This window comes from Melanotaenia boesemani, chromosome 10, assembly GCF_017639745.1.
Source record: "Melanotaenia boesemani isolate fMelBoe1 chromosome 10, fMelBoe1.pri, whole genome shotgun sequence".
In the NCBI taxonomy this organism is placed as follows: Eukaryota; Metazoa; Chordata; class Actinopteri; order Atheriniformes; family Melanotaeniidae; genus Melanotaenia; species Melanotaenia boesemani.
The window spans coordinates 34,045,726-34,058,376 of NC_055691.1; the positions used below are offsets into that span (position 1 = coordinate 34,045,726).

General features: G+C 38.0%; 1 protein-coding gene across 1 annotated transcript in view; it reads left to right on the plus strand.

Moving 5' to 3' along the window:
• The window catches only part of mapk12a (mitogen-activated protein kinase 12a), a 16,339-nt gene extending 10,229 nt beyond the window's left edge, over positions 1-6,110 (plus strand). The window contains exons 2-13 of the mRNA XM_041996427.1: positions 516-544; positions 1,296-1,425; positions 1,590-1,648; positions 1,767-1,878; positions 1,969-1,998; positions 2,095-2,142; positions 2,310-2,424; positions 3,792-3,863; positions 3,963-4,042; positions 4,246-4,324; positions 4,434-4,607; positions 4,764-6,110. Coding sequence (XP_041852361.1) covers positions 516-544; positions 1,296-1,425; positions 1,590-1,648; positions 1,767-1,878; positions 1,969-1,998; positions 2,095-2,142; positions 2,310-2,424; positions 3,792-3,863; positions 3,963-4,042; positions 4,246-4,324; positions 4,434-4,607; positions 4,764-4,831 — 996 coding nt within the window. The 3' untranslated portion in view covers positions 4,832-6,110. The remainder of the gene's footprint in view (positions 1-515; positions 545-1,295; positions 1,426-1,589; positions 1,649-1,766; positions 1,879-1,968; positions 1,999-2,094; positions 2,143-2,309; positions 2,425-3,791; positions 3,864-3,962; positions 4,043-4,245; positions 4,325-4,433; positions 4,608-4,763) is intronic.
• Positions 6,111-12,651: the final 6,541 nt, after the last annotated feature.

A 12,651-nucleotide genomic window follows, 5' to 3' on the forward strand; every position in this document is an offset into this window, starting at 1 on the left:
GCTTTGAGGTCATGTGACCTATTGACCCCAAAGTAGTCTAGAATGATAGTGCTATCAAGGATGGTCAACATACACCACTTAGTATTGCTTTAAGGCCTCAGTATATGTTTATTAGCACAGACAGACAGACAGACAGACAGACAGACAGACAGACAGACAGACAGACAGATAGATAGATAGATAGATAGATAGATAGATAGATAGATAGATAGATAGATAGATAGATAGATAGATAGAAAAAACTGTTTTCAACTCCATACATTCCAAGGTATTTATTTAGTGTAAATGTTAGCAGTATACCCCGATAGTTTACAGTTAACGTGAATCAGTTTCTTAAAACATCACTTGATAATACACATTTAAATTCGTGCTTTTATTTTGTGAACCGGAAATAATTTCCTTGCAGCAGTACGCTTGCATTTACCGTAAACTGACGGTAGGTGCGCACTGAAAATGTAGGAGCGGCTGGCTTGACTACGCTAAAACGAAAGGCGGCTGGCTTGACCGCAGTGCAGGTGGGGACTGGAGCGTACGGAACGGTGTGGTAAGTGAATTATGTGAACTGGAAGAACCTCTAACACTGATTTCACTGATGGGGGAGTGGGTGTGCAACGCGTTAACAAAGGAAGCAACTGAACAGATGGTACCGTACAATCAGCCTCACTGTGCCACAGCCAGACAAAAGAAAAAGTATCTGCGCTTCGCTGAACACATGCTGCTTCACTTCCTGATACGATGGAGAGTCTCGCACCGACACCTCCGATGTGCGTTCTCCACAGTCAACCTGGCAACTATAAGTCACCACTAAAACCAACTCTAATGTTATTGCGTGCATTTGTGGCTGAAATAGTCTTGTTGCGCTTAGCCAAGTTTACTGAAACACAACAATGAAAAGCTGCCTGTCAAGCACCTTTGTGCGTCTCGCAGCGTGCGACCCCATTGTTATGAATGATTTACTCTGTGGGAGTGCCCTAAACTGCTCCGACCGACTGAATACAACTTAATAACACATGAACAACGCTGAAAAAATGTGGTCAAATATAAACAGTAAATTTAGCTGTGGCAGATTAGGGTGGGAAAGAGCCAGCAGGTGGATCCTGACGTAAACTGACTAGAAGATAAGAACTTTACCTTTTCAGTTGCACTACCACCCCAGAGGAAAGAGGTGTTTAGCTTTTATCTTGTTCCTTGATCAGAGGGAAGTTCCTACACTCTGTTGCTATTTCCTCATACTGGTCATGTTAGAGTTGATCAGCTAATGAGGCCTGTTTTACTTTTTGTTTTTCTCTCTCCAGCTCAGCACTGGACTGCAGAACAGGAACAAAGGTGGCAATCAAGAAGCTCTACAGACCTTTCCAGTCTGAGATCTTTGCTAAGCGGGCCTTCAGGGAACTGAGGCTTCTCAAGCACATGAAACATGAGAATGTGAGGCATGACATAATCACACATCAGTAAAGTCTGTAATATTAAGTGACTTTTCATGAGCTTGTTTTTCTGAACAATTAAATCAGAACGAGCTGTGAAAATGAACCAAACAAAGGATTGCTTTCCATTAACAAACCTTGTGTTATATTTTGCTTCTCGTGCAGGTTATTGGCCTATTGGATGTGTTTACTGCAAACCTGTCTGTGGACAGATTCGATGATTTGTAAGTCTTTTCTCTGCCTGGAGCAGCACAAAGATTTGAACTTTTCTGCTTTTACCTGTTGGCAAAATCTGAAAGCAAGCTGTAAAGTCCTAATAACTGCAACACTTTGCTTGTCAAGTTATCTGGTGATGCCGTTCATGGGGACGGATCTGGGAAAGCTGATGAAGATGCAGAGGCTGTCAGAAGAAAAAATTCAGTACCTGGTTTATCAGATACTCAAAGGGCTTAAGGTGAAGAGCTCTTCTGTGATAGCAGACAGCACTTAGCACTTTTCTTTTATTGTCAAGTTTTATCAAACCTGCTTTATTTCGTCTTTGCAGTATATTCATTCTGCTGGTATAATACACAGGGTAAGTATCATTTCCAGTAAGCATGAATGAGTTAATTGTTTTTCTTTTTTTTTGCTTCATGTCCACATTAACGTCTTTTCCTATTAACTTTTCCAGGACCTCAAACCAGGAAATCTCGCAATCAACCAAGACTGTGAGCTCAAGGTACATCTGTTCACACCACTATGACCCAAACAAACTCAACCCACCACGTGTCTTCACTTCAATTTGTTACATTTTACTCGGTCTATGTGTAGAGCATAATGACCTTGGCTCTCCAGGACCTTTATAAAAATCTTACTGTGTTTAACTCAACCTTTATGCTCTCTCAGATCTTGGACTTTGGTTTAGCGCGGCATGCTGACAGTGAGATGACAGGGTACGTGGTGACTCGCTGGTACAGAGCACCAGAGGTCATCCTCAGCTGGATGCACTACACACAGACCGGTAATCAGTGGAAAAACAGTTTCAAATGCATCATATTGGGTCAAAGTCTCGAGCCAGCTCTCATTTCTATGAAAACTAGGAAAACTGCCAAAGATAACTTAATCTGACAATTGTATTATAATCATTTTGCACTAACAAGGTAATTTGCAAAGAGCTGCTAGCTGGAAAATGAAGATATTACAGCATGTTGTGCAATATATCTATAAAACAGTCTGCTGAAGTTGGAAAAGTAGGAAGAAGCAGCAGACACACACACACACACACACACATATATATATATATATATATGTGTGTGTATGTATATAGCACAGCACAGGAGTGGGCTATGAGTGGGCTTTGAGGAATATTTAGAAAAAAAAAAGGCCTGACGTAGAACCTTAGAGGTACATCTGACCCTCCAGTTTGGCTGCAGCCTCGTTAGAAGTGGTATCTATGGAAGGATGGCTGTTAACAAGTCATTCTTTAGGAAGGGATGCCAAATGACTCAAAAGCTGGACTGAAAATCAATGGCATCAGGTCTTAAAGATGAATGAATCCTCCCTAGACGTCAACATGATGGAGTGGTCTGGGATCATCTTGAAAATGAAACAAAATTCAGTCAACATCCTCAGAAGAACTTTGACATGTTCTTTAAGAAACCTGGAGAACTGTTCCTGAAGACAAAATACAAGAGAGCTTCCCCAAGAGGGTTCAGGCTGTGTTGAAGAATAAAAGTGATCATATATCAAATTGACCATTCAAGGACACTGGAATTGTACAAACTGGGATTTTGCTAATTATACTTTATTTTGATTCATAAATATATATTTGATTTCCATTTCTACTTATTCTATGATTTGGCATTGCTTTCGTGTTCGTGCTCGCATCTAACTCGGGGCTTCTGCTTCAACTTTAAAATTTACCCTACATCAAAGTAACCTGCAGAGAACAAGCTGAATCCTGTTGCTTTCAAAGATGCCTGAAGCTTGTACAGTAGTTGGAGAAAATTAGCTGTAAGAAAAACATAACTTTGTTCAGGAGTAGCTTTTGGATTGTAGTCCGTGTTAGACAGTAATTATATAATTGTGACATATTTATTATTTTTTTAGTTATAGATTTTGATTGGAGGATTATTAATCGAGTTCATAAATTGGTGAAAACACCCCTGTAGCTTAAAATTAAATACATTTAAGTGTGTTTTAAAAAGTAAATATTAAACTGCAGATAAGGTTCAGAAAAACATTGGGTCAGATAAGCATTTCCCACCAGGTGGTGCTCTCTGAACACGTCACCTTATGACTTTGTTTTTGATTGTATGCATCTGATGTTGCTGATCACAGACCTATGAGATCTTTATCATAATCAGCTTTGTTTTTTCTTTTCCACAGTGGACATTTGGTCTGTGGGCTGCATCATGGCAGAGATGCTGCAAGGAAAACCTCTTTTCAAAGGCAGCGATCGTATCCTTTAACTCTTTCAAGTCATATCTGTTTTCCCCTCTTCTTTTTACAGGAATATAAATTTCTTGTCATGTTTGAGCCTTGACCCCTGCTCTTCAGACCTAGATCAGCTAACTCAAATTATGAAGATCACAGGAACACCAACACAGGAATTTATATCAAAACTAGAATCAGAGGACGTGAGTTCAAACTTAGATCATACAAACACTTTAGGGCTGAAAGATGCATCCTTGTTTTAAATTTTTAGAAAAATAAAAAATTCATCTGGCCTGTTTATATATATATATATATAAAAAAAAACAAAAAAACGGTGCACTTCAGGTTTGTGAACTCACACATCTTGCAAATGATTTTAAGTCACATTTGTCTGTATGACTTCTAGGCTAAAAGCTACATCAGAAGTCTTCCGAAAGTTGACAAGAAAGACCTTCAGAAGGTGTGTTCAACGAGTAATCCACAAGGTAGGACAACTCCGCATTTTCATTTGAAATATTTTTATATTCTTTGTGAAACCTTGCTCTAAGTTGATATTTTCATCCCTTCCTCTCTGTGTTTTTCCCTCCTTCCCAGCTGTGTCCGTGCTGGAGCGCATGCTGCTGTTGGATCCAGAGAGTCGGGTAACTGCTGCAGAAGCTCTGGTGCTGCCTTACTTTGCTGAGTTTAGAGAGTCAGATGAGGAGACGGAGGCACAGCTGTACGACCACTCGATTGACAACGCAGAGCATACTCTGGATCAGTGGAAACGTAAGGAAGGGGATGGGAGAGAGGGACTGATGAAGTCTTGGACTGATCAATATCTAAGGAAGCCAATAGAATCAGTATTGAGGATGAAATTTCAGACGACTGGAGGGGGTATGGGATGTTTTATTGATTAAAATCCTGCCGCACTTCTTTCTGCAGGTCACACCTTCTTAGAGATCTTGACCTTCACGCCTGTTTTGCCAGATTCCAAAGAAACGCAGCTATGAAGCAGAAAAGTGACTGCACAGAGGCGATCGGAACAATGTAACCAAGGCAACAAGCCTCCTGGGAATGTTATACGAGATCACTGAGAATCCAGATTATAAGTACATGAACAGTAGCCTTTTTTATTGATCTAAAATAAATTATGCAACATTTAGCTGCAAATACTTGCTTTTAATTTAAGTATTTAATTCAAAACTGAGTAGCTGTGTGGCCAAAACAGTTTTTTTTTTTTTTTTAACACAATCCTAAGGATAAAGTAGTGGGACAGATGTTTTGGAATATTTTCTTAAAGGCATGAATTAAAACACACTAGCAGCATTTTGTATCTTCCCTGGTGATGCTTCTCTCACTCATCTTCAGCTTTTGTTTGCTGTTTGGTCTTAAGAAAATGAGTCCTCAGGAGGTGGAATGCTGCTTGATGAGACTGAGATCAGATAAATAACTCCAGTAAACCCTCAGAGGATTGACAAGAAAAGATGTCTGCATTCAGGAGAGCAAGCTTAATTCATTGTCAATTTTCATTGTGAATCTGTTTTTTTTATCCATGAGAATGTGTACCCTGGTCTGCATTTTCCATTTTTATAGCTTTTTTTTACACCCACGCCTGTTGTACCCCACAGTTGTGTTTGCCAACATTTGGAGTAGTCATTTATTTCTAGTCCAAGTCGGTCTAAAAGGACACATGTGAACTTTAAAATGAGCCAGCTACCCAACCAACCTGTCTACTTTCTGCTTAACTCTTGCAAGTGATGTTTTGACAATATCACGTTTCACACACCACATCCAACACTCATGTAAAGTGATTCACAGAAACACATAGAAAGACCTTGTGATGTTAAACACATTTTAACATGCTGAAACAAAGCTTGAACTAAAAAACTGTGTTTCTCTTCAGTTATTTATGGTCTGGACTGTTTGGGTTTTCTTTGTGTGTTATGCTTCCTTATAGAATTATTTCTTATTTGTTGCTAAGTATTATTTTAAGCTAAGAACCAATAAAAATTTAGTCATTTTAATTTACTACAATTCTTTTGAAATGTATTTTGTTGTAAAATTCTCCATCAGTGTCTGGCCCTGTCTCGAACAAGCATTTACATAGACTTGTGTGAATTATAGTGTGTGTGTATAATCTGTGCTTAGTCAACATGTCAGCTGACCTTAACCAGCTGACCGGTGCCTTAAATATGTGTACCAATTTGAATCTGTTCAATTTTCTGAAACATAAAGTTGCACAAGATACATTTTCTACAGTGATTTCTCAATAAAAAAATAATAATTCTTTAATCTTTTTTCTTGTCAACTATTAAAGAATCAAAGATGTTTGGGGACTGAGTGGTGAATTTAGGCTCTTCTGCATCTTGAGTGAAAGTTGTAGTGCTGCATCTGTAAATTATAAATATGGAGACTCTTTTAGTCTGTTTTTACATCTAGGTAATACTAACTAAAAATGTTAAGTAAATAAATAAAACTAAAACAGGTGGAGTGGATGACAATGATATACTTTATAATGATATACTTAATTGTTGTAAATTAAAGGCAAATTATTTTCCATGTTTAATTCTTAAGTGCGTCTTAAGATGAGACTTAAAACACTCTACAGTGGGGGCTGTGCTGACATGAAGGGGCATGAGGGGGACAGAAAAAGTCCTGTTCCCCCTGGTTTTAAGTCTTATCCTCGGTACCACAAGTGAAAAATGGCCCTGGGACCTCAGAGCTCGCGCTGGAGTATAAATTAATACTACACACATACATAATGAAACCAGCATTCTTCTACACTTTCCGTGCAGATGCTTGTAATTTCCATTAGATTCCCAAAAGACTCATCGTAAACAAGCAGAATACTTCTATGATCTGAATCTCAAATGTCCTATAATGTATCCAGCTTAATCTTTTTTTTAAAACATTCTTTTAATTAGTTAATTAATTAATGAATGAATTTTTTTTTAATGATGAGCTATCTTCAAGTCTCAGAAGGAGATTTCACAATTTTGCTGCTTGTGAAAACAAACACTAGGTGGCAGCATGAAAACGAGCTAGAATCAGGCTGTATCTACAATTCTAACACAAATCGATCCACCTTGTTGTTCCAGACTGAAATCCCTCTGCAAATGTTGGGTTGGTTTCTTTGAAATCAACCACAAATATTAGAAATCCCCAGAGAATAAATCCCACTAACTTCAGTGGTTCCTGACCTTTTCCACCAGTGCCACCATCAGGCCAAACCTTTGATTTATGAAGGGATACCTGGAAACCTGATGACATTGCCATCTGTCTCAGCTGCATTCTTGTCTAATAGTAATCTATGAAAGTTTCTATGCCAACACTCAAAGTTGGTGAACATGATCTACACATCTGCTAAGCATCTGCATGTTAGCATTGTCAGTTTAAGCATGTTAGCATGCAAATGCTGACTGCCCTGAGCCCAGTTTTGTTTTTCCATTTTGGGTGATTAAAACTGTCAGAGATGAGCTGCCATGGTAGTTGTTGCAGTGATTTATTGTGCTGACAACTTTGTTTTTGTTCTGAATATGATTGATTACCTCAAAAAGCAAATGTTTAAACATTCTCACTGAATGGCTGATGCATTGAGATTCTGAACATTCTTGCTCATATTCCTGCACTGCTGAGTGTTGAATTTAACAATCTTGTCTCAAGTGACCTCCAGATCTTTGACTCCCAAAGGCGACTCCCCAGCGGATGAGCTTCCTTCCTGGGCCTGAGCGCTTCCAAACCAAACCCTGGTCATTGTGTCCTCTCTACGTGCATGCAGAATCGCATGCATCTAGGGTTGGGGTGCTGCCGGATAGTTCACAGAGAAGTCACAGAGTTCTGTTCCCGCAGCAGACAGACAAACACAGGGGAAAGTACATTTTTTTGCCACACATCCCACCCTCCTTCTCCAAGGCAGCAGCACATTGACTGACTAAATCTGTTGTTTGTTAACCTTGTGGTTTATTTTCAGAACATGCGGGATTCAAGCTGCATATTTCCAACGACACACATTTTGGTTCACATGTGTATGCACACATAAACACCTGGCAGAATTGGATATAGTATACAGACATATATACACGTTAGATTGACACTGACTCAAGAGGGAGTCCAGGTGGAATGACAGCAATGCTCAAATAGTGATCTGACCCGGGTCACTCTCATTTTGTAGAGTGGAATGTCAGTTTTAACTGTGGTTATTTTATACGTCTGGGGGAGGCACATCACTTTGAATCTTACTATGCTGAGAGGATCTGCAGAGTCTTTATCCAGATAATTCTTTAAACTGCATGCATCCTCACATTTGTTGTTGTTGTTTTGTTCTTTTTTTGTGCATGAAACATTGAACATTTACCATTGATGAGATTCGAAACCTCACCCATTTGTCCCAAGCAATGAGCACTCATAGCTGAATATATGAAAATAAGACCTAATGCTGCCACTATATAAAGAAAACTAGCTCTTTATTTCCATCCCAGCTCATCAGGTTGTATTGAAATGAATCACAACAAGATAACACTGTCAATGACGTTGTTTATTTCCCAGATAATTTCAGTTATCATGTCCTTGCTGGAGATAAAATATACAAATTCAAGGACTCAGTGAATTTATATTAAATTGAGTTTTATCAAGTGGCAACGTGAAAATGTGTTAGTTTGCTAAGTGTCCTTGTCTTTGCTTATTTTGGCTTTATACCACTTTATTTTTTACTTATTAGTGTAATTGTGTCCATGACGTTCACCATGGAGTGTTTGCTTGGTGCCACACATCAGTTTGCTGTTTAAAAGTAAACAACAAGAAACATAGCACCAAGCATTGATGTAGTTTCATTCTTGCTCATATTAAACAGGATATCATTTTTTTCCACATTTAATGAAGAGGAAATTACATTTAATCAATTCTCAAGTTTGGCATTAGTATGTTTTTCTATTTGCTTGCTTTAGTGAATGAACGCTTGTGTTTATAGCCTTCCAGCTTCAGTTTTATTTTGTTTGCATGTGTGTGTGTGTGTGTGTGTGTCTGTGTGTATGTGTGTGTGCAGCTCAGTGCTTGCAGAACTCTCAGTAAAAGCCAGTCACGTGGCCTACCATACAGCAGATGAAAGTTTTCTCTATTTATTTCTGTTCACCTCATCCCTCTCTCCTCAAATCCTCTGCTGTCTTTCCACGTGCCCGAGCCTTTGCATTATCACAGCCCTGATCAATGTAAGATGTGTGCACGTGTCTATGAACTCCTTATGGAGGAGAGTGAGACCTACTGGACAAACTGTAGAGGGAATTCCACAAGCTCAGGTGTTGAAGCCTCTGTTAACACTGAGGAGCATACTCTAATCCACTGGGCACAAAGATGCGAGTGGGTAACAGTAACTATGGAGTAAATTGTGAAACTTTCTGGCTAAAAGTGAAGACGAGGAAAAGCTTGGAATGAAGGGAAGACCGTGTGAGATTACAGGACATCCCAGAAAATAGGAGTGGATGAAAGTAAAGGAAGAGGAGATGAAGAGAATGACTGCAAGAGATGCAAATACTCCAGGGACAGCTATCTGTGGGCAGTTTAGTTTACATTAGCTCATTCATTAGCCACTCGTTTTAAGACTTCTGTGGAGTATGCAATGAATAGAGTGCATACCAAAGATAGCAATCCTCCTCCGAGGACAACTCCTCATCCATCTGTCATGTGTTGATGTACGGGTTTTTGTGCATCATGCGTCGAGGCTTTGTGCTGTTGAAAATCCCTTTGAAACACAAGAGTGATGGGAGCCAGCTGCTGAACTCAGACAAATTATCACAGTTAGACTTAGAGGACGAGGTGTCAAATACAGCTTGCTTCTGCTTGTTCCAGCACATCTGAGAGGAATTATCATAAAACTGTTTATTTTCTTTGTCCACAACCATCAGTCGCAGTGATGATTAAAAGTTAAAATGTTTTCTGGTGTTGCTTTAAATAGGGCTCCTGGATTTGGTTTTTGTTGACGGGTTCCTTCAGAAAATGATTTATATCATTTAAAATTAAGAAAATGATTAAATTCTTATGATTAATAAATGATATTTTGTAATGATTTTAACTTTTTCTACAAAGAACACTGAATACTTGATTGACATTCTGTTACGTATGGCGGTGGAGGTGAAGACCCAATGGCAGGTAGAACCAGGCAGGAGGCAGAATCGGTGCAGGTAAAGGGTTTATTCTCTCAAAACTCAGGACAGGGAACCACACACGACAAAGATAAACTAAATAAGGATCTGACAAGGACAACTGAAAACCAAGGGCATATATACACGGAGGGAGTGATGAGGAACAGGTGAAGTGGATGAGTAATTAGACCAGGTGATCTAACGAGCCAGAAACAGAAACCACAGAGCACATCAGGGAAAACTGAACTTAACATGACAAAACCAAAAACCCAAACCATGATCTTAAAACAGAAACTAAACATGACAAAAACCAGAACTATAAACCAAAATCATAATTAAAAAACAACATACATGATCCTGACACATTCAGTGTTTTTTTTTAAAGAAAAATTTATTGCATTGATTAAAAAAGAGCAAGAATAAATCAATATTATTGTTTGAATCTTGTTTTTCTTTGTATTTGTCTGTGCCTGGATCTGAATTTTCTTACATTACCCACCTGTCAAATAATCCAGTAACACCATGCGGTAATCCCTTCCTTCGTTTTATGTTTAAAGTTTGGTGAATTAAACTCATCTGACTGAATTCGACGATGTTTTAGTAGACGAGCTTCGGTAGACAGGTGTTGCTCCAAAGAAACTACAAACTATGAAACATGGAATATTTACATACATCATCCAGGCAGCAGATACATAAAAAACAACCGACACAGTTTCTCCATGAGTCACCCAAATTTAGCTTCACATTGCATCCAAAACAAATGTGAAATATGGCTGCAAAGTCTTCTTTTTTTGTAATTACTGGTTGGAAAAGAGTATTTGAAGAGAGCTGTGTTGACAGTGTGAAGCTGACCTGTGAGTTTTTGGAAATCACATCCCTGCTTCCTTAAACCTGCAAGGCCTCCATGTTCAATCATCAACAATCACGTTTGGATTTGCTCATGATGACAAAAACAAAGATTGTATTTGGAAGTTACAGAAATAAACAACTGAAAAATCATTTTCTTCTAAAAAGTTTTTATTCATTCATTTAATTTATACCATTGTTTATATAATCTTGTTATACTTGTTTTATTATATTTTTTTTTACATTTTCACACAATTAATTTATTTTCTTGTTAGTATAACATTGCTGGGTGTAATAGAGCTTTAATTACCCTGAGAAATCATCCCAATAGGGGTTAATAAAGTTGTCTGAAATGTAAAATTCGAAATTAAACCCTCCATTCACTCATTTTCTTTATGACCGGTTGCAGAAAAGTTTTGATGGGGCGGCCAGGCAGGGGTTCAGACAAGAAAAGGGCTCATGTACAGTACCAGTCAAAAATCTGGACACGTTAAATCTAGATCTCAGGAAATCAAGAACTGATTATTACAACTTAAGTCGACATGCAACATGACAAGTAAAGCAACATTTATAAAAGCAAACAGCTGATTAAAGATTTTTTTTTCATCTATAGTTGTTTACTTCAGAAGATCCTGCATTACATGACTTTAATCATGGCTGAACAAAGACTTACACTTTAATAATAATGTAGTCAGTCAGATTTTAGGGGTGGGCTTGATTAGAAGCCTCAGAGGTAAAATCCAAGATAATAACAGTCTACAGTTTTACTCAGTGATACCTGGGAAAGTTATTAAGGTTATAGAATATAAAATCAAGTGAAGGCAAATCTTGTAAACAAATCTAAAAAGTGCAGCTCAGAGAAATTAAAAAGTAAATTTAACAATGTAAAAATTAGGAAGAGGAAGTTAAGTTGAAAATGCAGATTTATGACCTCCACATTATTTTATTATTATAATATTTCTCTAACAAAATAAATATACTTATACTTACTTATATACTCTTTTTTTTTTTTACAGCGGGGACGTTATCATTCATTAGATAAATGTCCTTTCAGAAAAAATTTTTAGTCTCTGCCAGGATAAAAATGAAAACCTTAATATTCAATGGGAAATACAGCTACAGGCTTGAGATCATACTTTAACATACCCATTTTAGGAACTCTAGTATGTCCCCTAAAGTGGCTTTTAGGCTTCAACTTTAAATACCACACTACTTCATTTTACTACTCCTCCCTGGCTTTTAATACTATTATAGATGGTTTGTGTCACCAGCTTTAAATAAAACATGTTGCTGCTGTCCACACCCCTCTCTGGAGGAATAAAAAAAAAAAAAAAGAGAAATAAGTAGCGTGCTTCATCCAAATCCATCTTTTTGAGTATCAGACTTTTGCACATTGTAAGCTTGAAAGTCAGCTGTTCCAAGTTTGCAGACAGAGAGGAGCAGCTTGAATTAATTGTGTTTAAATAGATTCTTCTGCTGACGATCTTTCATGCTGGAAAAAGAAAAGTAAAGAAAAAAAAACTTGAGGAATTTCTCAGTCATGTTGTATAATCCACTTCTCCCCTGTTCATCTCTCGGTATGATTAGTTTTCCCAGTTCCCCTTTGTGAGATCACTAAATTTAAGCTCATGTTTTCTTAAGGAAAACCAGAAGCCAAGTCCAAGTGCATAGATGTTATGATCCCCTGCAGCTGAGCTCACCATAAGGTTCAAACTAAGTGTTACAACAGATCACTTACAAACCAGTCTGACTTAACCTTGTATTATATATCTAGATAGATTTTTTGGTCAAGTGGTATTTGACCTCAGCAGTGACCTTGGCTTTGACTTTCATGAGGAAGCCACAACTTT